Below are 27,745 nucleotides of genomic sequence, written 5' to 3' on the forward strand. Positions count from 1 at the left end.
CTCACTGATTAGCCAATGAAAAGGGTAGCGGTCGTACGCCAATTACCATGTTTCTCTATTATTAGTGTAGATGATGTTAAACACTATGAAGGAAAATACAGGATACTATGAGATAATCACAGGGAGACCTAATTTAAGAAGGTAAATCACAAAAACCTCTTTAAGGAAATGAGATGTGAGCTGAGACCTGAAGGATGAGTAGGAGGCAGGTAAAGAATGAGAGGTGTCCAGCCGGTGTGGCTCAGTGGTTGAGCATCGGCCTATAATCCAGGAGGTGAGAGTTCAATTTCCAGTCAGGGCACATGCCGGGGTTATGGGCTCAATCCCCAATAGGCAGCGTGCAGGAGGCAGCCAATCAGTGATTCTCTCTCATCATTGATGTTTCTATCCCTGTCCCACTCTCCCTTCCTCTCTTTGAAATCAATAAAAAGGATGAGAGGAAATGCATTGCAGGCAGAAGGAGTAGCATGTGTGAAGGCACTTGGCAGAAAAAGAATTGGGCGTTTGAAGACATGATTTGCAGAATTAACAGAAAGGCAGTGTTCTGGGAGTGAGGTGGGCAGGGACTGATCAGACTAGCCGTGTTAGCCACTTTTGGATTCATTCTGAGTGCAGGGAAAGCTATCAGCATGCTTTTCACTTGGGTTTCCTTTGTAAGAGTCACTGAGACCGCTGTTTGGGAAATGGATTTGGTTGGTGGGAGGGGCACCAGAATGAATGTGGGAAGTCAATTAGAGGTGGCTATGACTCGGTATAGGCAAAGGCGATAATGACTCCTGGAAAAGAGGAGATGACCAGGGGACATCCCAGCCTGGGCAGAAGGTAGGAAAATGTGTATATTCAGGGTAGAAGGGCGGGCCAGTGAAGACACTTCTGCTTAAGTTAACATGGTTGTCACTTGTTCATCAGAGATAAAGAACCAAGAGAAAAAAACAGATAAACCATCTTTTCTAACAATCTCCCTATTTCTGTCTGGTGTTCAAACCCACAGGCTTAGCCTTCGCAATGCTGGCAGCTGTGCCTCCGGTGTTCGGCCTGTACTCTTCGTTTTACCCTGTTATCATGTATTGTTTTTTTGGAACCTCCAGACACATATCCATAGGTAAAAGCTTATACTTGATACTCTAGTACCGTTCCATTTGGCTTTCTCAGCTTTGCAATGTGCCGAAGACATAGCATGTTTGTTATTAGAACATCTGCTTAATAATAACTTGTTACTGCACACACAGTAGGTACTTTAAAATACAATCCCCCCCCAAAAAATTTCTAGAACTAATAGCTTTCTTATCATCTTGGCATAATGGGGAGGGGGGGGAAGAAAGACAATTTTCTTGTGTAAAAAGAGCAGTTGTTAAATCTGTGAAATACGTGTTTTAATTCATAATACAATTTACTTGCATCTGTTTTTCTTTTTATTTCATTAGTGATACTGCAAGTTCCTAATTACCACACATGTATTGCATTTTCATCTGATTTTAGGCTCTGGATTCCCTGTAGTGTATTTCGTGTATTTAGGATCAGATTTATATGGATTTCATAATAGCCTTGGTGCTGCATGAGGCAGCCCCCAGCAAACACAGGCACAATGTTTCAGATGTCCATTCCTAGGTAACAAATACCCCCCAAATTTAGCAGCTTAAAGCAAGAATTATTTCACTGTGTCTCACAGTTCCTGTGGGTCAGGATTTGGGAAAAGCTCATCTGGGCAGGTCTGGCTCAGGGTCTCATGCAGTTGAGAGTCAGAAGGGAGCTGGGGCTAGAGCAGCTACAGGAAGCCTGAACCTCTTTCTCTCTTGTTCCCTCTCACCCTCTCCTCTTGCCCTTTGCTCCCTCTCTTTCTTCTTTCTCTCCCCACTCCCCTCTCTCTCCACCTGGTCCTAACTGGAGTTTTCTCACGCTCAGGGCTGCAGCACGAGCAAGTGTAACAGCTCTCAGGTGGAAGCTGCATCACCTGTTGTTACCTAGCCTCGGAAGTCAACAGTATCACTGCTGCTGCATTTTTTAAAATTTATCTTTATTGTTGAAAGAATTACAGATGTCCCCCTTTTTCTCCCATTGACCCCCTCCATCTCACATCTGCCCCTCCCAGGTTTTCATCACACTATCCTCTGTGTCCACAGGCTATGCATCTATGCATATAAATTCCCCCAGTTAATCTCTCCCCACCCCATGCCCACTCCCGCCTTCCCTCTGAGATTCATCAGTCTCTTCCATACTTCTATGTCTCTGGATCTATTTTGTTCATCAGTTTATGTTGTTCATTAGATTCCACATATGAGTGAGATCATGTGATACTTATCTTTCTCTGACTGGCTTATTTCGCTTAGCATAATGCTCTCCAGGTCTCTCCAGGCTGTCTCAAAGGGTAAGAGCATTCTTTTGGTTACTAATATGTCACAAGTCCTCTCAGATTCAAGGAGAGGGGAATTAAAAATTAGTCTATGTCTTAATAGGGAAATGTCAAATTTCTAGAAGAGTCTGTGGGATGGAAGATGTCATCATGGTCATTTTTGGAGAATACAGTCTGCACACACACAGTTTACATACCAGTATATACCAGGAGCAGTGGTTTAATGCTTAAGGAGAACAGTGCAATTTTATTTCAATGATGATTTGTTGACTTCGCCCGTGTTCTCTAGAGTACTGGCAACAATCACATCAGATACACTGAAACTGATTTCCTTGATTCACGCGTCACTATTCCAGGTCCGTTTGCTGTAATTAGCCTGATGATTGGCGGCGTGGCTGTTCGCTTAGTACCAGATGATATAGTCATCCCGGGAGGAGTAAACGCAACCAACGGTACAGAAGCCAGAGACGCCTTGAGAGTGAAAGTCGCCATGTCAGTGACCTTACTTGCAGGAATCATTCAGGTAAGACTCAGAGACGGGGAAATGGGCTCTCGTTGGTTCATTTCATAAATATCTATTGAGCACTCTTGGCTGGTCTACTGGGTGGGTAGGATCAGCCTGCAAGATCCCAGAGCTCAGAGCTCGCAGCACCCGGGAGCACCAGGCCGATTATATGCCTTACTGAAGTTAATTATGTTTTAGGAACCAGCAAACCGCTGCTGGGTACTTTAGAGATTCCAAAAGCAAGAAAAGCCTGAAGCAGAATTATTTAGTAATGGGAAGAGGCTTCTCATATGTGCTTGGAAGGAACAGGCAATGACATTGACTCAACGTGTCCAGGTTCTGAGTGCCTGAGGCTCCTTGGGACTCCAAGCCACTCCAGACCTTCCAGTGTTTTTTGTACAATCAGCGATTGATTTGTTAGCTGCTTAACTGTTGCGGGTGCAAATGCGTAGTGTTAGAAAGTGGTCCAGAAAGAAACTTGTATGTTTTCTGTTGGTTTTAACTTCCTGATCTATCATGTGATTTATTTGTTTCTTTGTCATTTAAAAAAAAATAGTTTTGCCTAGGTGTCTGTAGGTTTGGAAGGTGCAAATGTGTAGTGTTAGAAAGTGGTCCAGAAAGAAATTTGTATGTTCTCTGTTGGTTTTAACTTCCTGATCTATCATGTGTTTTATTTGTTTCTTTGTCATTTAAAAAAAATAGTTTTGCCTAGGTGTCTGTAGGTTTGGATTTGTGGCCATATACCTCACAGAGCCCCTGGTGCGTGGCTTTACCACCGCCGCAGCTGTGCACGTCTTCACCTCCATGTTAAAATACCTGTTTGGAGTTAAAACAAAGCGGTACAGTGGGATCTTTTCAGTGGTGTATGTAAGTAAGCAACTTACTGGTCCTAGTTTTTCCTTCTTTCTTTTCCCTCCTCCTCTTCTGTATCTCTTTTACCTTCAGGGCTCACTTTTCTTTTTTTCTAAGAATTTTAATACAGTGGGAAAAACTTGGTTATTCTAAAGCTTTTCTGAAAAGAGCACTACAAAATGAATTAAACCTTAAGCTCTCCTTTTATTAATCTACGATACTGCCTGCCTTACAAGGAATTTTTTGTTAGGTCTTTATTTGGTGGCTACACCTTCACCCTCGTTAGCTGAAAAGACAGCTTTTTCTTGAGACAGAATTATATTCTCTTTGGGAACTAACAAATAATTTAAAAGTGTCATGGGAGAACCTAACTCCCTCAAAAACTGCTTATTCAAGCAGGCAAAAAATAAGAATATAAAAGATTTGGCTAACACAATTAACCAGTTTAATCTAATAAAAAATATACAGACCTTTGCATCCAACTCAGAGAAAATATAAATTCGTTATAAGAACATAGGGAACAATGGTAATAACCAATTGTGTTGAAACTTACATGTGAAACTGATCACAAATTCTAAAAATTTAGTATATTTTTACACAGTATGGTATAATTAGTAATCAGTAATTAAATATAGCTTTAAAACTCCCACACATTTAGAAACAAACAAAAAAAACCTACTTCTGAGTAACCCATGGATAAAAGAAATGTTTAAATAATTAGAACCAAATGACAGTTAAAGTGCAATGGGAAGACGAGTAGTAAGCCATTAATTGCATAAATGTGTAATTGATTAAAATATTGTTCGAAGCTGTGAAGAAAAGGCACTGGCTACTAGGAAAGCTGCATAGGGAGACCTTTAGATTAGCGGTCTAGGAAAGTCACTTTGAGGGGGTGCCATTTAAATTGAATCCTGGATGGATTCAAATGGAATCAAACTGTAGGAACATTCCCTAAATAACTAAATTCTTCATTTCCCATAATAGCTGGTAGCATGCTTCTTACTCTGAGATTTTTCTAAATGCCTCGTCACCCAGGAGACAGAACAGACGGGCACCTGAGTATGCTGTAGGCATTGCTAAGAAAGGTGTGTAGCCGGGGCTCAGCAGTAACCTACTTTCCCAGGGTCCAGATAAGTATTGACTGTATTTGGGGTGCTGGGATTGCAGCCTGAGGATAAAATTAAACGGCTTTCTTTAACTCTCCTGGAAATCTTTTCAGACTTCAGCACCCTCTTGCCTTCAAAGCCCACCTGATTCTTCTTTCATCTGCTCACCAGGATTTCTCTCTCTTTCAGCTCTTAAAAGTTTTTCTATGTCTTTACCTTTGTATTATTTTGCTGGTATCAGCCCCTAATCCTTTCTCAACGCTCAGGACTCGGTACAAAGGTTACTCTTCTGAATTTTATAATACTACATTGACACATGAGCATGTCAAAGAGCACTGTAAGATTGTTGGATAAGAATTCAGCTTTCAAGTTGTCTGACGAGGGGGAAAAGGCTCCAAATTGGGGGAAGCTACAAAGAGAGCGAGTTGAGCCTGAGAGCTCTTGACGAGAACGCCCAGTGCTGGGCTGCTGTGTGAATTAGTGCACTAGTGACTGCCCAGGGCTGCTGCCCGATGTAAACCCCAGTGTTCACTGTGTTACAGAGTACAGTTGCTGTGTTGCAGAATGTTAAAAACCTCAACGTGTGTTCCCTAGGCGTCGGGCTGATGGTTTTTGGTTTGCTGTTGGGTGGCAAGGAGTTTAATGAGAGATTTAAAGAGAAATTGCCGGCACCCATTCCTTTAGAGTTCTTTGCGGTAAGTCAACTTTCAGCTGTTTCTGAGAGGGGCGCGCAAGTGGATGGGAGGGAACAGGGTGTTAGACCTTTCTCTCTCAGTTCTGCCAAGAGAAGGGTAGAATTTGAAAGGGGAACTTTTACAATTACACTGACAAAAAAGAAAAATCATTAGAGCCCTGAATGGATGGTTTTTAAAAGATAGGTGAAGACGCTGTAAATATTTTCATGGGAATTATCTGTGAGTGATGAGATTAAGGAAGATTTTTCTGCCTCAATGTTTTATTGTCTAATTCTTTTATAATGAACACATAACTTTAATAACCTGAAAAAATTAAGCTGTTTCAATTTTGAAAAGAGCAAAAAAAAACAAAAGTTCCCAAACTTTCTTGGTTCCTGGCTCTCCTACGTCAAAAGAAATACCTAATGGTTTAATTTAGTAAGTAGTTAAGTCCAAGCAACTTAATACGTACTTATGTCTAACAACCTAAGAACTGTAAAAATAATGCACATAAATTGAAACAAAATATATATTTATTACACTGTTAAATAACCGCAGTTATCTGACAAATCCTCAAGTCAGATGAGTACTTCTACCCTCCATTTCCTCTTCACTTCGATTTTTCATGGTGCCTGCTTTCTACCCCAGCAACCCCCGAATGCCCAGTTTTGCAAAGATACAGAGTAATCAAAAGGAGTGTAGTAGGAACTGATGTGGAAACTGTGAACTACCTCCGACTAGAAGTGTGCATAGCGTCTGGCACATGTCACTGTTTTCCTTGAAAGTTCTATCCCATGGTGTCCTGGTGAGTTCCCCGTGGTACCCTGGGGCACCTTGGTGCATAATTCGAGAACCATAAGGATAAAAAATAGAAAGTATAGGTGTCTGACCCAAATTTAGCCAAAAGTTTGAGCCACGAAAACAACAGGCCAACATTACAGCTCAGGAAGAAACCAATCGCTTTGATCCTTTTCCGTGCTTTGGTCATGTCTACATCCCAACAGGACGGTCTAGCACAGCGGTTCTCAACCTGTGGGTCGCGACCCCTTTGGCGGTCGAACGGCCCTTTCACAGGGGTCGCCTAAGACCATCCTGCATATCAGATATTTACATTACGATTCATAACAGTAGCAACATTACAGTTATGAAGTAGCAACGAAAATAATTTTATGGTTGGGTCACAATATGAGGAACTGTATTTAAAGGGCCAGAAGGTTGAGAACCACTGTTCTAGCAGTTTCAAAGCCTGTTCTCTCATTGGGGCTGGGCACGGAGTTCCTGCTTCGTCACGGAGGACAGCACGAGGCTCTCAGCTCCTTTGCAGGGCAAGGAGACGGGCAGGCCAGGCCTAATTGTGCAGCAAATGGTGAAGATTGCCTTTCCCGGCCTGGGTTCCTGGTTCTGTCCATTTTCCAGGTTCCCTTTAATGGATTCCTTCATGTTTCCCAGGGCAGTGGTTCTCTAGAATTTTATCCTTGTGATTATAGGAATCCAGTGTTTTTTAACTTTCTTATCTAAGTTCTCCTCAGAGCAAGGGAGAGAGAAGCCACGCTGGAAAATGTGGGACAGTCTGTATGACTCCCTTTATGACTCCCTTTAAACATAAAATTTCTTTTTTATCATAAAAACACTTTTGAGTTTTGCATTCTGTTTTGTAATATAATCTGTTTGTGTTAATCGGAAAGCGGGGTTTAAATTAGTTTCCACTATATAAAGTTGAGGCAATGGAAACTGAAGCCACATTTATCCTATGGATTTGAATATTCTGGGCAAACACCCCCACCACCACCCCCCAGTTTGAGTTGCACAACTAATACAATTCAGGGTGACAGACATAAATGCGACCAACAAAAAGGGGTAATTCAGCCCGGCCAGTGTGGCCCAGTGGTTGAGCATTAACCTAAGAACCAGGAGGTCACAGTTCGTTTCCCAGTCAGGGCACATGTCCGGGTTGTGGACTTGATCCCCGGTAGGGGGCGTGCAGGAGGCAGCTGATCAATGATTCTCATCACTGATCTTTCTCTCCCTGTCCCTTCCTCTCTAAAATCAATTAAAATATATATATTTTAAAGAACAGGGAGCATCTCATCAAAGGGGCCAGAAGCACCCATGTGCTTGGTCTCTCAGGCGGCTGTGTCAGATAAGCTCACCTCATTATGGGTTCCCTGAGCTGCCACCACCGTGAGGGACCGCTCCCTTCCCTGGACAGCCTTCATTCCTTCTCAGCAGCCCACTCAAAGCTCTGTAGCGATCATTCTTCAGGATGAAGAAAATTGCCTGCCTTCCTTCTTGTTTTTCTCTTCTTGTAGCTCACTAAGGGTACTGCTTTCCACACCAACCGAATCTATGCCTGGCAATCCGGGCAGCTGGTGTATGATGAAACATGTGTGATGGGCATTGCACTCTGACCCTGGCTGAACTGGGAGGAGGCAACTGCAGGCTGCTCCCCCACACGTGGTGCTGGAAACAGGGTCAGCAGGACGATTGCAGATCCAAACCTACATTATTTTTTTTGTTTTTATTTTTTTAATTTATCTTTATGGTTGGAAGTATTACAGATGTCCCCTTCTTTCCCCCATTGACCCGCTCCACTCCCCATTCTCCCTCTACCCCACACCCTCCTTCTACCCCAGGCCTTCACCCGCACTCTTGTCTGTGTCCATGGGCTATGCATAGAGGCATATAAATTCTTTGGTTAATCTCTTCCTGTCCCGCCTCCCTTTCCCTCAGATTCGTCAGTCTGTCGCATGCTTCCATGTCTCTGGATCTATTTTATTCATCAGTTTATTTTGTTCATTAGCTTCCACATATGAGTGAGATCATGTGATACATGTCTTTCTCTGACTCTCTTATTTCGCTTAGCATAATACTCTCCAGGTCCCTCCATGCTGTCTCAAAGGGTAAGAGATCCTTCTTTTTTACAGCTGCATAGTATTCCACAGTGTAAGTGTGCCACAGCTTTTTTATCCACTCATCTACATTTTATAATGATACACTGTCATCGTACCCCCCTTCACAGTGCAAGCTTCAGTGACCTCTATTCGCGCCATGTGATCAGAGACACATTTCCCCTGGCCCACATGCACAGCCAACTCCTGAAAGGTTTTATGGGTTTTTTTGTTTGCAGTCAACTAGCCAAACACTTCAGCATGGAACAGACCAAAAGAAAAAGAAAAGCATCCAGGCCACAAGGAAACTAGAGTCCATTTTAATTTTCCGGGGAGAGTCGTCAGGAGAATTTAGAATTGCTAGAAGCTAACTATAATTCTTCTTTTTAAAACTGAAAGTTGAGTGAGAATAGATTTGGTTTGGCTAACAGTATTTGAAGAGCTCATTTTTGTGGCATTTGAATTCTCATCTGTAAAGGACATTTGGTTTGTGTCTGTTTTAGGTGGTGATGGGAACTGGCATCTCAGCTGGGTTTAGCTTGCACGAGTCGTACAATGTGGATGTCGTTGGGTCACTTCCTCTGGGGTAGGAAAATAATTTGAAGTAACAGTGTGACTTGACTAATAAATGCATCTAATATGGTTTCTAGCTCCTGCTTTAGTGTTCTTGCAATGAGAAACCCCTTTTATTCTGACCTATCAAATAGCTGAAGGTTTGGGGGGCAGGGGCTTGGGGGGTTTTGTTGTTTTGATTTTTGATTTTTAGCATGTGCATGGGTGGTTGTTGTTTATTGTGGTAAAAAAAAAATAACATAAAATTTACCATTTTAATCATTTTTAAGAGTACCGTTCAGCAGTGTTAATTATACTCGTGTTGTGAAACTGATCTCCAGAGCCTTTTCATCCTGTAAATCTGAAACCCATGCCCATTAAGCAATAACTCTCCATCTCCCTTCCTCAGCCCCTGGCAACCACCATTCTGCTTTTTGCCTCTCTGAATTTGACTACAGTAGGTACCTCATATGAGTAGAATTGTGCAGTACTTGTCTTTTTGTGACTGGCTCATTTCATTTAGCATAATGTCCTCAGAGTTCATCCCTGTTGCAGCATATGCCATGATTTCCTTCCTTTTTAAAGCCGAATAGAAGTCCACGGTGGGTACACCAGTTGCTGTTTTCATCCGTCGGTGGGTGGCTGTGCACCTCCCACCTCTTAGATGCTGTGAATAGTGCTGCTATGGACACGGTGTGCACATATCTCTCCGAGACTCTGCTTTCCATTCTTTGGGGTGTGACTTGGTGAGGAGCCTCCACGCCGTTCTCCATTCTGCCTGCACCGTTATAGTCCCACCCGCGGGGCATGTGGTGTTTGTTTTGTTTCCTATTGTTTAGCACTTACCAGTGTTTTAAAACTCTCCTTGGGAGACATAGAAATTAAGAGCAAAAAGACCTAAGTCTAGCCTGCCACTTTTTAGCTGCGTGACCTTGGGCAAGTCCCTGTCCTCTCAAAGCCTCTGTTTCCTCCCCTGCCTGGCAAGCCTAGTAACTGACACCTTTCCGAGGCCCATTGAGAGCCCCAGAGATATTAGTGTAGCACCTGAGACGCTGTAAGCGTCCAAGACACAGTAACCAAAAGTTCTCTGGCTCATTCTTTCAACAACTTTTCTAGTTTCAAATCATGTGTTACTTCTTTGCTTCATCTTTTTTTTTTATCTAACTCTTTAAATGTTTTATTCCCTTTCTTTGAAGGAGCAAGAGTGGCGATGAGCCGCTCCCGGTCTGGCTCTGTTCCTCTCTGACACTCTCTGGCGGCCTCTGCATCTCTCTGTGTCTCTGTCTCTTATACTGTCTCACTCACCACCCCCTTCTCTTTCCAAAAAACCGAGGCAGACATTTGCCCCGATGTTGGAGGCTGACAGAACCTGGCATGTCCCCTCAGACCTTGCCTCTAGCCCCACCTACGAACCTTGAGGGAATCACAGGAAGCAGGAGGTGCTCTTTAAGACAAAGTTCACTCCACAGAGCAAGTGTTGAAGGAGGAAGCATGAACTCACGTATAACACAGTAATAATGCTTGATTTTCTATTTGGACTTGGAATTTATAAAACACTTTAGCCTGGCCCGGCCAGGGTGGCTCAGTGTTTGAGCGTCGACCTATGGACCAGGAGGTCAGGGTTCAATTCTCGGTCAAGGCACATGCCTGGGTTGCGGGCTTGATCCCGTGTGGGGCATGCAGGAGGCAGCCAATCAATGATTCTGTCTCATCATTGATTTTTCTATTTATCTCTCTCCCTCTCTCTCTCTCTCTCTCTGAAATCAATAAAAATATTTTTTAAATACTTTAATACCCACCATCTCAGTTGCTGCTCACAATAACACTTGCGACGTACGTTATTCCCATTTTACAGATAAGCAAGTTCATTTATTCAGCATGTGTTTAATGAGTGCCTATTATATGCCAGGGGCACAGCAGTGAAAAGCAAACATGTAAGCATGAATGTCTTTGTTTTCATGGAGCTCATATTCTCCTGGGGGTGACAGGCAATAACCAGATAGTGAGAGGTGCTATGCAGGCAGAGGAAGCCAGGAAAGGGATAGGAGGGGCTGGGGTTGCTGTTTTAGGTAGAGTATCCAAGAAGGTGACACTTGAGAGACATGAATGAGGTTTGGTGACTCCTGGTGAGTCCCAGCCTGGACCCAGAGCTCAGTCTTCCGATACCCAGTGGTGTGCACTTTCCATGACCTCACCCCTGAGTCACTAAGATAATTAGTCATGTGATAAACATTAGTCTTGGACTGGATCCAAGAGCTAACCCTACTGAATAACTAATCACAAGTAATTTGAATAAATGTGAATTCTCACATTTAGACTTCTTTTAAAAATTCACATGCCACCCATATACTTTCCCGATTACATTGCTTTCCCTCTGTCAGCGCTAAAGTTTTTTCTTTTCTAAATGACATTTTACCTTTCTGAAACTTGGCTACCCAGAAAGCTTATCTTTCTGGAATTTTGCCTCAAACCAAGCAGGAAACCAATAAAGCCTGCCTACCCACCTATCTATATCTGTATCATCACACCGTTTCCGTTATCTGTGAGTCTTATCAGTGCTTAAAGCAGCATCCATTTCTTGGTGCACAGCTCATCGGTCCAGGTGAGGCTCGGCTGGTGGTTCTCTGGCTGCTCTCACTTGGGGTCTCTCCTGCAGCTGTAGATGTCTGACAGGGTGACCGGGGCTGGAGGCTCCAGCGGGGCTGACACCTCAGCCGGGGGGCTGACACCTCAGCCGGAGGGCTGGGACTGCTGAGGGCGGGCTGGCCTCTGCTCTCCACGTGGTGTCTCTACGCAGTGGCTCAAGACAGGACAGAAAAGCAGAAGCCGCTGAAAGCGCTCACACAGCGTCGCTTTCACCACATTCCGCTGGTCAAAGCGAATCACAAGATTTACCCAGAGGAGAAACAGATTCCACCTCTAGATGGGAGAGCAGCACGTGCAAGGACGGGAGAAATTCTGGGTCCTATCTGAAAGCAGACTATCCCACTTACTGACACACATGCATATCACTCTTGTCTACACGCACGCACGTAAGTACGTACACAGTACAGTGTCCAGAAAGTGGCGGTTGACTCTTAAAGATCCAAGTTGTGGCAGCACATTCTGTTTCTTGGTTGACTTTCCTCCCTTCATTCCAAAATCAACCCTTTTCTCATATTCTTATTCCTCAGACCAAAGCTGCTCCCAGGCCTTCCCTCTTGGCTAACGCTTCTGTAGCAAAGGGCAAGGGCAAGACAGTAAGTTTTATAGTCAGACCCCTGGAGTGTGACTGCCTGCTCCATCTTGGGCAAATTACCTGACATCTGCAAGCATCTATTTTTCTCACCGATGAATTGGGATAATAATGGTACCTATCTCATAGGGTTATCGTGAGGATACAGGAGATGACGTATGTCAAGCATGTAGCACATAATCTAGGCTTTTATGTTAGATTTCTCTCCTCTCTCCCCTCCCTTTCCTTTACCCCAGAACTTGAGATATCCCCTTTGTCACTGTGATATGACATAGTAAGAGAAATAGGCACAGGGAGGTGGATTCTTCATGGTTTTCATTGTGAGCAGTTGGTGAGCTGTTTGACCTGGAACAAGTTGCCTCGCCTCATTGTGCCTCATTTTTTTCATCCGTAAAATGGCCATTATGATGGTGCCTAGCTTACAGGGCTCCTGGAGATAAATAAGCACGGAACCTGGCACAGAGGAAATACCTAGTGATTGTTACTGTAAGAATAATATTATGCATCAGTTAACTGATTGTTTTTATTATCTAGCCCAGTGGTCGGCAAACTGCGGTTCACGAGCCACATGCGGCTCTTTGGCCCCTTGAGTGTGGCTCTTCCACAAAATACTTCGTGGCCCATGCGCAGAAGTCAGTATTTTGTGGAAGAGCCACACTCAAGGGGCCAAAGAGCCGCATGTGGCTCGCGAGCCGCAGCTTGCCGACCACTGATCTAGCCCAGTGTCTCAAATGGTAGCAGGTGCCTTTGAAAACCTATATTGCTCCTTCCCCCAAACTATTCTAGGGAATTCCTATTCTTTTCCTTTAGGAAGGAGTTTCCAACCTATAAAATGGACCACAGAAATTAGGTTGCCCATTGTGGGGCTTCCGGAGTCACATTATTGGCCCCTTCAGACTCCCAGGTGAGACCCAAGGAGCATAATTTGCTGCAGCTCCTTTCTGATGTTAGAAACTCACCTGAAGAGATCCTGGGAAGAAGCAGTTATGTGAAATAACAAGGGAGAGCAGTGAGTGCCTACTACTGCTCGGACAGTAATTCTCCTCCAAGATGACCCTTGCCCACTACCCTCCCTGCCCTCAGACTTTGGTTCGAATGTCTCTTCTTCCTGTTCTGGGTCTTACTTACACCTGCCATGCAGGTGCCATGAGGTGTGAGGTTACTCCTTTTCTAAATAAAACGGCATCTGATCTCTGCTGATAACCCATTCAGGTAGAAAGGTGGTACTCTGGGGCTGAGGCCTGGAAAGAACCTCTGTGTGTCCAGAAGGGCCCTTTTTGCCAAACGAGAGCAAACAAGTACCCATGGATCACCTCCTTTGTAAATAATGCCCCTCTGAGATGCTCCCCTTTCATTGCATGTTTGTTTCCCAGTGGTCACAGCACTTGGGTTAAAGTCAGCTTGCTCTTTCAGGCTACTCCCTCCAGCCAATCCGGACACCAGCCTCTTCCACCTCGTGTACGTGGATGCCATCGCCATAGCCATTGTTGGGTTTTCAGTGACCATCTCGATGGCCAAGACCTTGGGAAATAAACATGGCTACCAGGTCGATGGCAATCAGGTAAAAATCATTACTTTTGTACAGATGTTCCCTAGTGATACAGTCATCATGCTCTGCTATGAAAGGCAAGTGAACTTGATTCCTCTGTCTTGATCAAAAAACGTGTAGTTTGATGGTGGATGTATTTAAATCATGATTTATTGAACATTACATTTTTTTATAATTAATTTAGATCAGATCATTATCATACTCATCCCATGGGCAGAGGTCCAGCTAGAAAGGTGAAATCTCCCATCTGAGGTTTCCAGTTTGCCATACTGCTATTGATGTTATCACTGTTTTTAGTTGTGTTTGTTTGGTTGTTTTTTTTCAATTACAGTTGTCATTCAATAGATGTGATCACTTTTTAAAGGTCACAGATTGGGAATAAAATGTTTTTCCAGAACCATTTTTACTCCTCAGGAAACCTTCTCTTTGGTCATTAAACGTTGAGTGTATGATTCATCACTCAAACTCCACCGTGTATTCTTTGTCACCTTCTTTTATAACATAGCAACAGATAAGGTATTTCATCTGAATGCCATGAGCTATAATTTTGGCATGACAGTGTCTGTTTTAACATGCTTTGTGTTTCTAAGAGGAGAGGAGATGATCCACATTCATATGAATCACAGTGATCCAACCAGGAAGACCAGAGTAGCCCTGAGGGCCGGACTCACTGTCCCAGGAGGACACTGACGTGTACTCTGGTTGAACAAGAGCCAGGCATTCAAAAGATGTCAGAACTACACACCACAATCCTATATACCTTAACAACAAAAAAGTTTCATCCCTAGCCAATGGACACAGACAGTAGGGGGGCGAGGGCATGTGCTGGGGGGCGGGAGCGGCCGGGGAGAGGTCAATAGGGGGGAAAGGAGACATGTGTAATACTTTCAACAATAAAGAACTTAAATTTTAAAAAAGGATTGTCCCTTAGAGAGTATTTGGGAAAGAAGGGCTGAGTGCAGCATTTACCACCAACACTAAAAATTCAAAGTGTTTCCCACCCCCACCTTAAATTATGTAATAATCCCTATTTTGAGTTCATACTAAACCATTTCTTATATCTGAAGAGACAATGAAGAAACAGCCTATTCTGCTGAAAATGTATATTACGTGGGCCATCGCACCTTTCTAAAGAATAACGGATCTCTTGTGTGCTTTGTTTCCACATGGAAAAGGAGCTCATTGCGCTGGGACTGTGCAATTCCATTGGCTCACTCTTCCAGACTTTCGCAATTTCATGCTCCTTGTCTCGAAGCCTTGTTCAGGAGGGCACTGGAGGGAAGACACAGGTATGTATACGACTGGCTTCTCGGGACTGGTGATTTGGGTGGTAATTTAATTTTAATCCCTTGGTTCTTTTCTGAACCCGAAGCTATTCTGCCTGAAGATTCATGCTCCAGTGAGCTGTGTAGTGAATCAGAAAAAAAGTACGATTGATTGAAGCAAATCCCAAGGAGCTAAATTTATAGGAAAGAGGTATACTCTCCAGCTTAATCAAAAAATTATACGATACTCCTTGCTATCATAAACCTCAAATCTGAGACATAGGATGTTGTCATGAAAGCCTCAGACTGAGAATGGGAAGGATGCCAGCACTATCCAATAGAACTTCCACCAGTGATGGAAATATTCAGTATTTGCACCATCCTGTATGGCAGCCACTGGCCACTTGAGGCTCTTGAGCATTTACAATGTGACTAGTGCGAGCAAGACCTTAATTTTTTACTTTAGTTTAAATTCTTTTAATTTAAAGAGCTACGTGTGGCTGGTGGACACCACATTGGACAGCAGAGTCTTATCTGACCTCTTCTGGCCCTTACGGGTCTCAGATCAGCACCAGACATCTCCTTTCCCCACCCTGGCAAGCAGATTTCAGTCAGGGTATTTCAGCTTCTGTTTAAAAGCTGTAAGAGGAACCAGAACTTCAGAGAAGTGGGAAGGAGTTAATAGGTTTATGAAATGGTTTGAGTGACTTAGATGAATTCATCTTTTCTTGATCGTCTCACATTGCTTATCAAAAGACTAGGACCAATCTATGCTGGCCTCTTACTCTCTCCTAAAAGCCCCTTCCATGTGTCTTTTCTCATGCAGCTTGCAGGTTGTTTGGCCTCGTTAATGATTCTGATGGTCATATTAGCCACCGGATTCCTCTTTGAATCATTACCCCAGGTGTGTAGCTTGGACTTGGTGTGAGGTTTTCCATGTGTACAGACTTTGCTATTTTATTTGTTTATATTTTTGTGGATGTCTCATGGGTCTTTACTGTAACCCTAGCAGGGTGGTATGGGAAAGGGCCAAGGCTAGGACCAAGATCCTGGTCCACAATCTACCAGCAACTGGGACCTTGGGAAAGCCGTCTCAACATCTCTGGGTCTCAGTTTACCTGCAAAGAGGGTGTTTGCACTGGCTAGTCTCCAAGGTCCCTTTCTCCTTGATCTTCTCTCACCTAATACTTCCTTTTAAAATCTGAGATGGCCTACACTCCTAAGACATTTGTTTACTGACATATTTAATCTAGTAGAGATGACGAACAATGTTAGAGTAAAGAAAATCAATGTAGAAAGGCCATTGGGTGAAATAACTCCTCGAGTACCAAGTTTAATTCTGAACCTCTTGACTACCATGCAGGTTTGCTGCTAGGATATAAGCCTGGTTTTCCAAGGCCCATTTTAGCTAACCAAGTCCTGAAAATCCAGGTGTTCATGGCTCCAAATGTACCATCACTGCCGCGTAGGAAGTGAGTGGGGAGAGGGTGTGGGAGGGCAGCAGGAGGACAGTGAGGAGCCAGCAAACGGGGCGGTTTGGACGCAAGAGGAGAGGCAAGTGTGGCTGTGCTGTGTTTCAGGCTGTGCTGTCCGCCATTGTGATCGTCAACCTGAAAGGAATGTTTATGCAATTCTCAGATCTCCCCTTTTTCTGGAGAACCAGCAAAATAGAGCTGGTAAGTAACAAAGGTGATTGTTAGGTGATTGATCATAGCAACACAGGGATTAGTGCTGATAAAAACGTGAGAATTATAATTTAGCACAGTCAGTTGTTATATGCAGTATCCAGTTAGGCAAGGTTACGTACCGTGTGTGTGTGTGTGTGTGTGTGTGTGTGTGTGTGTGTGTATATAACTCTAGGAAATTGTTAACAGGATTCTCCATAAAGCTTTCTGTGTTTCATTCAGACCATCTGGCTTACGACTTTCGTTTCCTCCTTGTTCCTGGGGTTGGACTATGGTTTGATTACTGCTGTCATCATTGCGCTGATGACTGTGATTTACAGAACACAGAGGTGAGTGTACAGATTGGGATGTGTGAGTGTCCTGCCCGAGATTGCAGTGTTGACTTTACGTGGATTGTATCTGTCTACAGACAGAGCATCTTGACGGTGAAGGCAGTGTTCCTAGAGTCCAGAGTCAGGCACATAGTGTGTTCTCTGAATACTTATCGAGGGAATCCAACCAGAAAATCAGCCAGTGTTTGTATTGTATATTCTAACTCACAAAGCACTCGCCTCTGCATGCTAAGAGGCACCAGGACATAGTACCAAGACCATGGAATGTCACAGCAAAGACTTTGGGACATTTTCTGGCTCTCAAAGCTCCCTGACAACCCACCTTACCTCAGTGGGCTTCAATTTATCAAACAAAACTTAAGAAAACTTCTATGCTAACTGGAGATTTTTATTTTCTCCCCACCTCTTCAGTTGACTACCCACACCCCGGTCAGAGACTCCGGGAAACAAAAAGAAAACCTCTTCTTAAGTAGAGTAGGATGACAGTTCTATCTACTGAGTAGAATGAGAACTTGAGTCATGTATGGCATGACTTGAACTCTGCACAATTCGTTTTTACCCCCGTCTTTAAATGCCCAAGTCTTTTTTCCTGATCAGGTCGTTGATATGGTAGGTGTCTGGTGTGGTGTGTATTTGTATGGTATGTGTGTGTAATTGCATTGTGTATGTGTATGTGAAGGGTATGTGTCATATGTGGGGTATGTGTTTCTGTGTGTCTGTGTGTGTTATTTGTGTGATGTGAGATATATTTGCTGTATGTGTGTAATGTATATGTTGGGAGTAAGGTGTAGGGTGTGTGTGGTGTGAGGTGTGTGGGGAATGTTAGGTTTGGAATGGCACTAGGAATGTGAAAGGCACCATATAAGGATCAAGTATTCCTGAATTCACTAGCACATCCATACATGACATTTAAATGTGTACAACTTCATTTTTCAATTACATACTGGGTCTCAGCACAATGGTATTTTAACACATTCACTCTCTCTCTTCAGTCCGAGCTACAAAGTCCTTGGACAGCTTCCTGACACTGATGTGTATATTGATATAGATGCATATGAGGAGGTAGGATCTTTTCTATCATTTTAAACGGTTGTAAGCATATGATGTGATATAATGTGATTGACTAACTAAATTTTATTTTCACCTAGGACAAAAAGTGGGGGTTAAAAGGAAAGAAGTGTACTGGTCAAAGTGAAAATCCTGAATATTGATTTACTCTCTGGATTCACTTTTATAGCTTACACTATACATTATGCTGTACATTAATTGCTCAACCTCCTAATATTTATTTTGTCTCTTTTTTAAATGAGGATAAATATATATTGTTGGAATTAAGGTATATATTTACAAAATACTGAAACTGAGAGGATGGTTTGTATGTGCATGATTTTTTTCTGATGATTTAAACTGATGGTAAAATATTAACTATGTAAAATATAGGTTAAAATCAGGGTTTAAAATATCCTTGATTTTGAATGTTCTTATGTGGAATCTCAAAGACTTTTATAAAATCTTTTAAAACTAGTTTTCTCTGTTTTGTTTTTTCTGGAGACGAAATTCTCAGATTCACTGTAAGATATTAGGAAATGAGATTGTATTAGGATTACTGTTTTCTCCTCTTTCCGAAGAATTATATGCTGAATTACTTGTTTCCAAACTGCATTCCAGAGACAAGGCTTTTTTTTTAAGAGATAGAAACATCAATGATGAGAGAGAATCATTAATTAGCTGCCTCCTGCACACCCTATACTGGGGTCCAAGCCCACAAGTCCACTCAACCACTGAGCCATGCCAGCTGGGCTCCCTGTGTTTGCTTCTATGTATTAGGGTAGAGTGGCCTTGTGTAGCAGGTGTCCTATAGGGCCCAGTGGCTCAGCCTTCCCAGTCACCTGAGCTGAGCACACTAGGTGTGCCCCTGTGTAGGCTGTGTATACAGTCTTGTAGTTGAGCCTTGATTGCTATTGGCATCACTGAGAGGAATTGACCTCCAGGACAATTGGCTGTGAGAACCAGCTGTGACTACAGTGGAAGAGCTGCTGTTCAAGAGACACTCCTATGGAGTAGGACTTGCTTCGGTGAGGCGTTAGTGTTCACTGAGTTTGCCGCTTGAGTGTGTTGCTCATGGATGTGTAAAGTTGTAATCTGGTGTGGACTGAAACTGTCCATTGGGTACAGTGGCTCTGGGGCCTCCCAGGAAATGCAAAGTCAACTACTACCTGAGGCCACCCAGCAGAAGCCACAGAGCGATCTGCATATGGCTGCTATTTGTGTGGGGCTTGGAAGTGCCCAGGCTAGGCCAAGCTGTGAAGCAAGGCAGGCTGCTGCTAGTGCCAGGTCTTGCTGATGGCCAGCTGCTGCTTGTTTGAGAGATTATAGGTAAGTCTGAAGTCTGAGCCAGGACAGACCATTCATATGGAAAAGCCATTGCAAACAGCTTGGGTGGGGCTGCAAATTGGATGGGGTGGGGTCTCAGGAAATCACCAGGGCAGAGAAAACAGTATGAGAAACTCAGATATGGCTGCCAGTCATCTCTGCAACAGGGGGAGGTCTCAGCATAGGAACAGTGACCCCAGTGAGCACCCCTGTCTGAGAGAAAGCCACCCCGAGTGCTTACTCCAATGCCAGATAATCTAGTTTCTCCCCGTATGTTTCTGGATTCCCCCAAACTGCTGCCCCAGCGCTGGAGCTCACAGGGAGCAGGACCATGTAAGTGCATGCGCTGTCCTTTAAGAGGAACTGCTGGGTCTCCAGCAGCCTCAGTGTCACTCAGTCACAGTTCCTGCTGGTTTTACAGCCCAAGTTATGGGGACTTCTCTTTTCAGCTCTGGAACCCTGGGCTGGGGTCCAAAGTGAGGCTGGGACCCCTGTCTTCTCACAAGAGGCCTCTGCAGCAGAGATATCTTCCCGATTTAAAAATAAATAAATAAAAGCCACACAGTGTCGGACCAGCCCATTGTCGCCTCTGCCCCTCCTACCAGTCTCTATATACTTTCATCTTTATTCTCTACTCGTAAGACTTCCATTTAGCCAGATTTCAGGCGGTTCTGAATGATAGTTCTGTATCTAAGTTGTAATTTTGATGTGGTTGTGGGAGGCAGCGAGTACTGGCGTTTACCTATGCCGTCATCCTGGTTCTCTGATCAAAATGTGCATTTTAAAAGGCTTTCTTCTCGGTCTCCTTCCTCCAGAGCACGAGTAGAGAGACATTATTTTATCTAAACACTATTAAGAGGGCCCTTAGCAACCTCTGTGTGAATTTTCAGGTTGGAAGAGGGAGGCTATTGCAGTTTTGATTCTGAAATATTTCCATGTTTTAAATTCACTAACATTTTCTTTCTTAGGTGAAAGAAATTCCTGGAATTAAAATATTCCAAATAAATGCCCCAATTTATTATGCAAATAGTGACTTGTATAGCAGTGCATTAAAAAGAAAGGTGAGTCACAAAAAATTAATTTTACATTGTTTCTCTTTCTACATTTTTGTAGATGTGTGTGTGTATATATATATATATATAACCTTTTAAAATGTATGTGTACATTTTTGTATATATGTGTGTGAGTATATATATATATATATATATATATAACCTTTTGAAAAAAATTTTAAGAAAAGGTGAAAAAATAATTTTAGATTTCTTGCTCTTGGGATCACAAGAGTTCCTTCGGTCATGATTAGAACTTGATCCTACCCTGTCCAGTTTATAGGAAATCCTCACAATCAACCCAAAGTCTATTAAATATAAGAATCTGAGAAATCTAAGTTTGAAAAATGCTACTTTAAATTCCTCTTTAATATTTAGCTTCTGTTTGACTTGAATCAAGACCAAGAATAAGAAAACATACTAAAATTCTTGTAATGAGGGAATAATTCAGTTCAGGGATCTGAGGGAAAGGTAGAGAAAGGTTTGGGGGGGTTCCTGGGAGCCAAGAAGTGATTTTGCAAATATTGCTCTTCTGTAAAGACGGGAGTGAACCCAGCACTTATTATGGGAGCAAGAAGAAAGGCCATGAAGAAGTATGCTAAAGAAGTCGGGAATGCAAACTTAGCCAACGCAACCATTATCAAGGCGGTGAGTGGTCTCTTCAGTGTAATTTTCCCTTCTCTCTTGATTCATAGTGGCCCCCACCTTTATTCATGATTGAAATTTTAACACAGCATGAAGTCCCTAAAATAAGAAAGCTTAGAAATAATCTAACTATCCTTTATGTATTAAAAATGCATGATAAAAAATAAAAATGCATGATAAGGTTAGTTATGAGAATGCTTCTGAAATAAGTAGTGATATAGGCTCAGGAAAACATTATTGTTTGTTATTTCAGTAATCCTCACCCGAGGATATTTTTCATTTAATTTTTAGAGAGAGTGAAAGGGAGGGAGAAAACACAGAGAGAGAAACATTGATGTGAGACACATTTATTGGTTGCCTCCCACATGCCCCTGACTGGGGCCGGAATCAAGCCTGCAACCAAAGTACCTGCCCTTGACTGGAATTGAACTCAGGACCCTTCAGTCTGCGGACTGACGCTGTATCCACTGAGCAAAAGCAACTAGGGCGGAAAATATTACTTTTAAAAAGTAAACATCATACAGAACCTTAATAAATTTTATCATTAGTATTTAGCCATAGATTCATTCAGCTTATAGTCAAAAAGCTCAAAGGCTGGTTTTTACTGTCCAGGCTTATGGTAACTTATGGTCTATCATAAGTTAATAGAATTATTTTAGAAGTTAGGGGAAAATGGACTAAGAGTAGATTTCATTGAGCCAAAAAAAAGGCAAATAAACTGAGCTAAAATTGAATATTATGCACACATTTTTTTGTCACATTACAAGGCTGGGATTTGGCAAATATTTTAGAAAAGATCTGGTGTAGTCAGTAGCTTGAGACTCTAAAGACTAATTTTTCCTTATAACTCTCAGGACCAAAATACATAGAATTCTGGTGTGATTTAATTTTTGACACAGGATGGAGAAGTAGACGGGGAAGATGCTACGAAGACTGAAGAAGAGGATGATGAGATAAAATTTCCCCCAGTAGTCATCAAGACCACAATTCCTGAAGAACTGCAAAGATTTATGCCCCCAGGGGACAATGTCCACACTGTCATTCTGGATTTTACACAAGTCAATTTTATCGATTCTGTTGGTGTAAAAACTCTGTCAGGGGTAAGCATCATCGTGAACAAGTCATTTAATCTCTCTGTGCCCAGTTTTGCCATCAGTAAAAATCAGACAGTTGAACTTAGAGTCCCTTTTCGACGCTTAAACATCTTTTGTTGTTGTGTGTTTTTTTCAACTTTTGATTATGGAAAATGTCAAAAATATTCAAAAGAGCACAGTGTAATGAACCCCCGCATAAGTATCACTCAGCTTCAACAATTATCAATTTATGGTTAATCTTGTTTCACTTGTCCCCCCACACCCACTTTCCCCTTCTCTTATTTTGAAGCGCATGCCAGTCACCACATCGTCTGTAAATATTTCAGTACATATCAGACCTAAATAAAATTTATAGACCTAAATAAAATGTAACAAGAATTCTTTGGTATCCCTAATTATCACTGTCCATATAAAAATCAAAAGAAATATACAATTTTTAAATGATTAGCTCAAAAATGCTTAATTATTGAAGCAAAGTAGTTCAAGTGAATGCACTAGAGTGTCTTATATCAGTGAAATACATATTGGTAAAAATAAACTTGCATTTGGCACAGTCAAGAGAAACTAAACTTTATTTCAACATTATTACAGATTGTAAAAGAATATGGAGATGTCGGTATTTATGTGTATTTAGCAGGATGCAGTGGTAAGTACACTTCTAGAATGAGGACAAATATTATCATTTTGATTTTTTTTCTCTTTTTTCAGTAACTGCATTTGGAAATATTTCAATCTAATTTTAGTTTTTAGTGAAAGTGAAAATTATTCTTCTGAAAATCACTCTAAAGCTAGCTTTGAAATTAGCCACTTAACAGGCACTCCTGTCACTGGGCTCCTTGTGGCAGCCTCCTGAGCTGCAGTTGGTGGAGAGGAGCTAATAAACCATCACTCTGGGCTGGTATATTTCTTAGTAATTATTTAATGGCTGCCGTAAACTTACTTATATAAAATCATGTAGGTTTTTCTATACAATGCCTGCTTTCCTGTTTCATATTAAATTTTGGTTAAAACACTGCTTGGAAATGAACTCTACATAACAGCAAAAATAAAAACTGCTTGACAGTGTGCTCTGCAGGCAAACTGTGGAAGAACAGGCACTCAGCCCTTGCTGGTGTGAGTGCAGAACGGAACAGCCTCTGTGGAGGCTCTCAAAGTCAAAAACACATTTGCCTTTTAACCCAGCAAATCCAGCAACGTGCTACACACACTCAATAAGAAACACCTACGTGGTTAGTGGTCCCAGTACTGTCTCTGAAAACTGTTAATAGAGTGGAAAAGCTCAACTGTCAAACAAAAGGGACCAAGTAAGACAACGAGGCTACACCTATGAGATCGAATACCATGTAGTCATAAAAATTGAGAAGATTTAAATTTTTTAAATATTCAGGATAATATATAGTATGCTTTCTTTTGGGTGAGAAAAGGGGGGAAATAAGAATAAATGTTTATATATTTACTTACATTTGCATAAAGAAATACTGGAAAAATGCATTAGAAAATAATGAAAGTAGCCACCTGCGCCTGGGGGTGTGAGGCCATGGGGACAGGAACTGGAGTGAGACTTTTATTACCATTCTAATATTTGAACTCTACGAAAGTGGGTTTGTTTTTGATGTTCAAGACTGATGCCCAGAGTGCAGACTAATTTTCTTTTCTTCTTTCCTAGCACAAGTTGTAAATGACCTCACGTCAAACTTCTTTTTTGAAAATCCCGCCTTAAAGGAGCTGCTGTTCCACAGCATCCACGATGCCGTCTTAGGGAGCCAGCTTCGCGAGGCGCTGGCTGAACAAGAAGCCTTGACTCCTCCGCCCCAGGAGGATGCGGAGCCCAATGCCACTCAGGCGGAGGCGTGAGGAACTCAGCCCGGGATCGGGTATGAGCCTCTTCCAAAACGACTAATTTACACATTTTAAATACTAGACACGAGATTTTTTTTTCTAAGAGTAAATACGAGTAGTCGAGGCTTGATTTGGAGGGTGAATGACGCATAGCAAGATGTATCTTACTTGTGTGGTTTTCTTTTAATTGGCTATTTCCAAGATGAATTGGCCTCTTACCTGAATTTATTGTGCAGTGACATTTCTGTTACTTTTCAGTATTATCGTTGTCAGCTAAGCACTTAAGCATTTTTCTCTTTAAGCACTTTACCTACAGATCAGTTATGCTGTCACCAGACAGGTAGTGTTCCTTGCTTTTGTACTTGTTGCCCTACAGACTTTCTGTAATGAGAGTTATTGAACAAAGGTGGCATACCCACGGTTTTCTAGTTCTTCTTTTGAAATAAATAAGCTTTCATTTTTACAGATGCAATATAAGTGCATTACAGAAAAACAGAAAAGCAAAAATGAGAAAATAAAACATGATACTGCCACCAAAAAATATCACTAACAACTTAATGCATATCCTTCCATATCTTTATGAATATATATTTATATCTTTTAACCAAAATAAGATCATACGCCACACAATGTTCTGTAACCTATTTTCTTCCATAAACAATTTCCATTTTCTCATTCCAGAACATTTTTACCATACTCAAATTTACCCTACTTGTCCCCAAATTTGTAGTTGGTTTGTCCAAACTAGTATCTATTCTATGACCTTCCACTATAACTGATCATGTCCCTTTAAATCCTTTTAAGTCTAGCTAGCACAGTCCCTTTTTTTTTTTAATGACATTGACTCGTTAAAGAGACTGGGGAAGTTGTCCTGCAGAATCCCATATTGCTAACATGTCTACTTGCTTTCTTAAGGTGTTATTTAGCTTGTCCTTTTATATCCTGAACCACCTGTGATCTAGAAGTTATATCTAGAGGCCTCATGGATTTGAAAAAAAAATTTTTTTTGCTAGAATATATCATAGATGAGACACATGCTTTAAATTGTATCACATCAGAAAACACATCACATCTAGTTGACCCTACCATTCAATGCTAAGATAAATCTACTAACAGTCTAATCCCCTCAATTACGTTTTCACCTTTGTGACTAGGAAGTTATCACCATGGTGTTCCTTTGGCATCTAATGAATTCCCAGTTCCCCATGAGCCATTCACCCAGGGGTTTTAACATCTGGTGATAATACTTGCCTAAATCAGTAAATGCTCAGGTTTGTGATTTTTTTTCCAATTTTCATATTCCTTCTGCATTTATTAGTTGGTGTTTCTATGTAAACTATAGCTTTCCTTCCTTAACTTGAGCTATTTAGTCATCCTTAAATACAGTTCTTACTAGAAAGGCAAGTTTATTTTTCCCTTTTACTATTAACTTCAAAAAAGTTGGTTTAACCCTGACCGGTTTGGCTCAATGAATAGAGCATCAGCCTGTGGACTGAAAGGTCCCAGGTTCGATTCCAGTCAAGGGCATGTACCTTGGTTGCAGACACATCCCCAGTACCGGGTGTGCAGGAGGCAGCTTGTTTCTCTCTTGATGTTTCTAACTCTCTATCCCTCTCCCTTCCTCTCTGTAAAAAAAATCAATAAAATATTTTTTTAAGTTGGTTTAATAAATAGAAGGTGACAAGTTAGGTTTCATTATAAATATAGACTCATGAATTCTTAATGTGTTTCAGTCTGTTATAGTTATTCTTTTGGTGCTAAAATGATCACAATTGTGACCAGTAGGAGCCCCTGGAAATGTTGTTTCTAATAGTGAAGTAGTCTTAAAGACCATGTATTTAACAAAACTAATGCCTTCGTATAACTTAATATTTTCCTTAGAAGTCCAGAAGAGTTATCCGTTAATTCTTCATCAAACTCAGTCATAAGCCTATGAATGAGCAGAATGCTTATTTCAAGAACTCTTTAAAATTGTTCCAAAGGAGTGGGGGAGACTATTAAGCCAACTTGTCATCAAAAGTTATTGTTACAGTGGGGCCTTGACTTACTAGTGTCCCGACTAAGTTAATTCTTCATCAAACTCAGTCATAAACCTATGAATGAGCAAAATGCTTATTTCAAGCACTCTTTAAAATTGTTCCAAAGGAGTAGGGGAGACTATTAAGCCAACTTGTTATCAAAAGTTGTTACAGAGGTAACAAATCACTCTAATTCAAAGCACAAGTATTAGCTAACCTGCCTAAAGCCTCCTATGCTAAGATTTCCTGCTAATAGTCAGTTTGTCTTTATATGTTTTTCTTTTTTAAAAAGTTTTCTTATTGACTCCTTGTCTTAGTTTTCATGAAGAAAACACGCAGGAGAAAAGTGGTCAGATGCCAGGAAAGAACTGTGTGAGCATGGGTCTACTCAAAAACAAACACTATGTTTTGTTTGCTTTAACTCCCATGAGGCTTCTCAGTAACTTTACTAATTCAAAGTAGACTCCTCCCTTTTAATCAACTATTTCCCTACATCTAGAGTGAAATTAGATTTACATCCAGTTATTTCCTTGGCAATCATCACACGCAAGATCCGATACATCTGCATTCTGATACAGACTGCCTTCTGAAAAAGCATGTAGTTATAGAACCTCACCTTATACTAGAAACTTTTGTAAAAGGGCCTGCATCATTTCGGCCATTAAAGTAGAACCTAAGGATTGTAAGCAATATTATAGAATAGTGCATTGCATATTCCTTAGCACCAGCCTTCAACAAATGCTTTGCACATAATAGTGACTCAAGCCTTAGTTGTTGATAGGTTGAAAGTGTACAAAAAAAAATCTTTGTATCTTACAAACATATATTTTTTCTGTCCTTTAATGTTTAACCTATTTTAAATAGAATTCTACCATGTACATAAAAGGCACTTGTCTTACTGATGGGAAATTTTTTCAGTATGCCTCTGAGAATCTAAGAATGCATTTCAAAATGTATTTTATCTACATGTAAATATTTTGGAATGGTTCACTTAGAATTATTTCACATAGTGGAAAATTTCTTGACTCTTTACTTAGTCACGTTTTGTCTCTACCTTCTTTCTGGATTTTAATAGCTGCTAGTGTACGCCTGTTTTTCAGCCCTGGTTCAAATTCAGATTCTTACTGCCCTGTCAATATGTAAGTATTTTGGAATGGTTCACTTAGAATTATTTCATATAGTGAAAAATTTCTTGACCCTCTTTTACTTAGTCACGTTTTGTCTCTACCTTCTTTCTGGATTTTAATAGCTGCTAGTGTATGCTTTTCTGTTTTTCAGCCCTGGTTCAAATTCAGATTCTTACTGCACTGTCAAAATGGGCATAATGTACATCGATAAATATAGGACTAGCCTTTCTTATGGTAGTAGGGGAAAGCCGTTTTCAGGAAGGTCCCATAGAGAAATTCTTTCTTTCTCAAATCCTGTGTAATATGACAGTGGTTGATCTCTACCTCATGGATGGATGGAATGTTTGAGAATAATGTGAACCGGGCCTCAGGAAGCTAGTTCATGTCGTAGACACTGTGTACTCATATGGCAGCTGATGGTAGATCCCAATTGCCAATCTCATCTGCAGTGGGACTCAGAGAAACCCTGAAGGATATGAACCCTCTGCAAGCCCTGGAGTAGCTCCTTGGTAGTTTTCAGGTAACATCTCAATATCCACTCCGTGTGGTTTGATCCTGTGCCCTTACCTGTTTCACAGAGAAAGGAGGTGCTTGCCTCCAAAGGTAC

General features: G+C 41.6%; 1 protein-coding gene across 1 annotated transcript in view; it reads left to right on the forward strand.

The window, feature by feature from the left end:
* Positions 1 to 25,491, forward strand: part of SLC26A5 (solute carrier family 26 (anion exchanger), member 5) — a 44,688-nt gene extending 19,197 nt beyond the window's left edge. The window contains exons 4-19 of the mRNA XM_005862896.2: positions 992 to 1,102; positions 2,707 to 2,873; positions 3,558 to 3,722; positions 5,356 to 5,508; positions 8,879 to 8,961; positions 13,576 to 13,723; positions 14,887 to 15,000; positions 15,803 to 15,880; positions 16,557 to 16,652; positions 16,884 to 16,990; positions 17,986 to 18,055; positions 20,335 to 20,427; positions 20,956 to 21,063; positions 21,960 to 22,160; positions 22,746 to 22,800; positions 23,821 to 25,491. Of these exons, the coding sequence (XP_005862958.1) occupies positions 992 to 1,102; positions 2,707 to 2,873; positions 3,558 to 3,722; positions 5,356 to 5,508; positions 8,879 to 8,961; positions 13,576 to 13,723; positions 14,887 to 15,000; positions 15,803 to 15,880; positions 16,557 to 16,652; positions 16,884 to 16,990; positions 17,986 to 18,055; positions 20,335 to 20,427; positions 20,956 to 21,063; positions 21,960 to 22,160; positions 22,746 to 22,800; positions 23,821 to 24,008 (1,937 nt within the window). The 3' untranslated portion in view covers positions 24,009 to 25,491. The remainder of the gene's footprint in view (positions 1 to 991; positions 1,103 to 2,706; positions 2,874 to 3,557; positions 3,723 to 5,355; positions 5,509 to 8,878; positions 8,962 to 13,575; positions 13,724 to 14,886; positions 15,001 to 15,802; positions 15,881 to 16,556; positions 16,653 to 16,883; positions 16,991 to 17,985; positions 18,056 to 20,334; positions 20,428 to 20,955; positions 21,064 to 21,959; positions 22,161 to 22,745; positions 22,801 to 23,820) is intronic.
* The last annotated feature ends 2,254 nt before the right edge of the window (positions 25,492 to 27,745 follow it).

The sequence above is a fragment of the Myotis brandtii genome, unplaced genomic scaffold (assembly GCF_000412655.1).
Source record: "Myotis brandtii unplaced genomic scaffold, ASM41265v1 scaffold17, whole genome shotgun sequence".
NCBI classification, from domain to species: domain Eukaryota; kingdom Metazoa; phylum Chordata; class Mammalia; order Chiroptera; family Vespertilionidae; genus Myotis; species Myotis brandtii.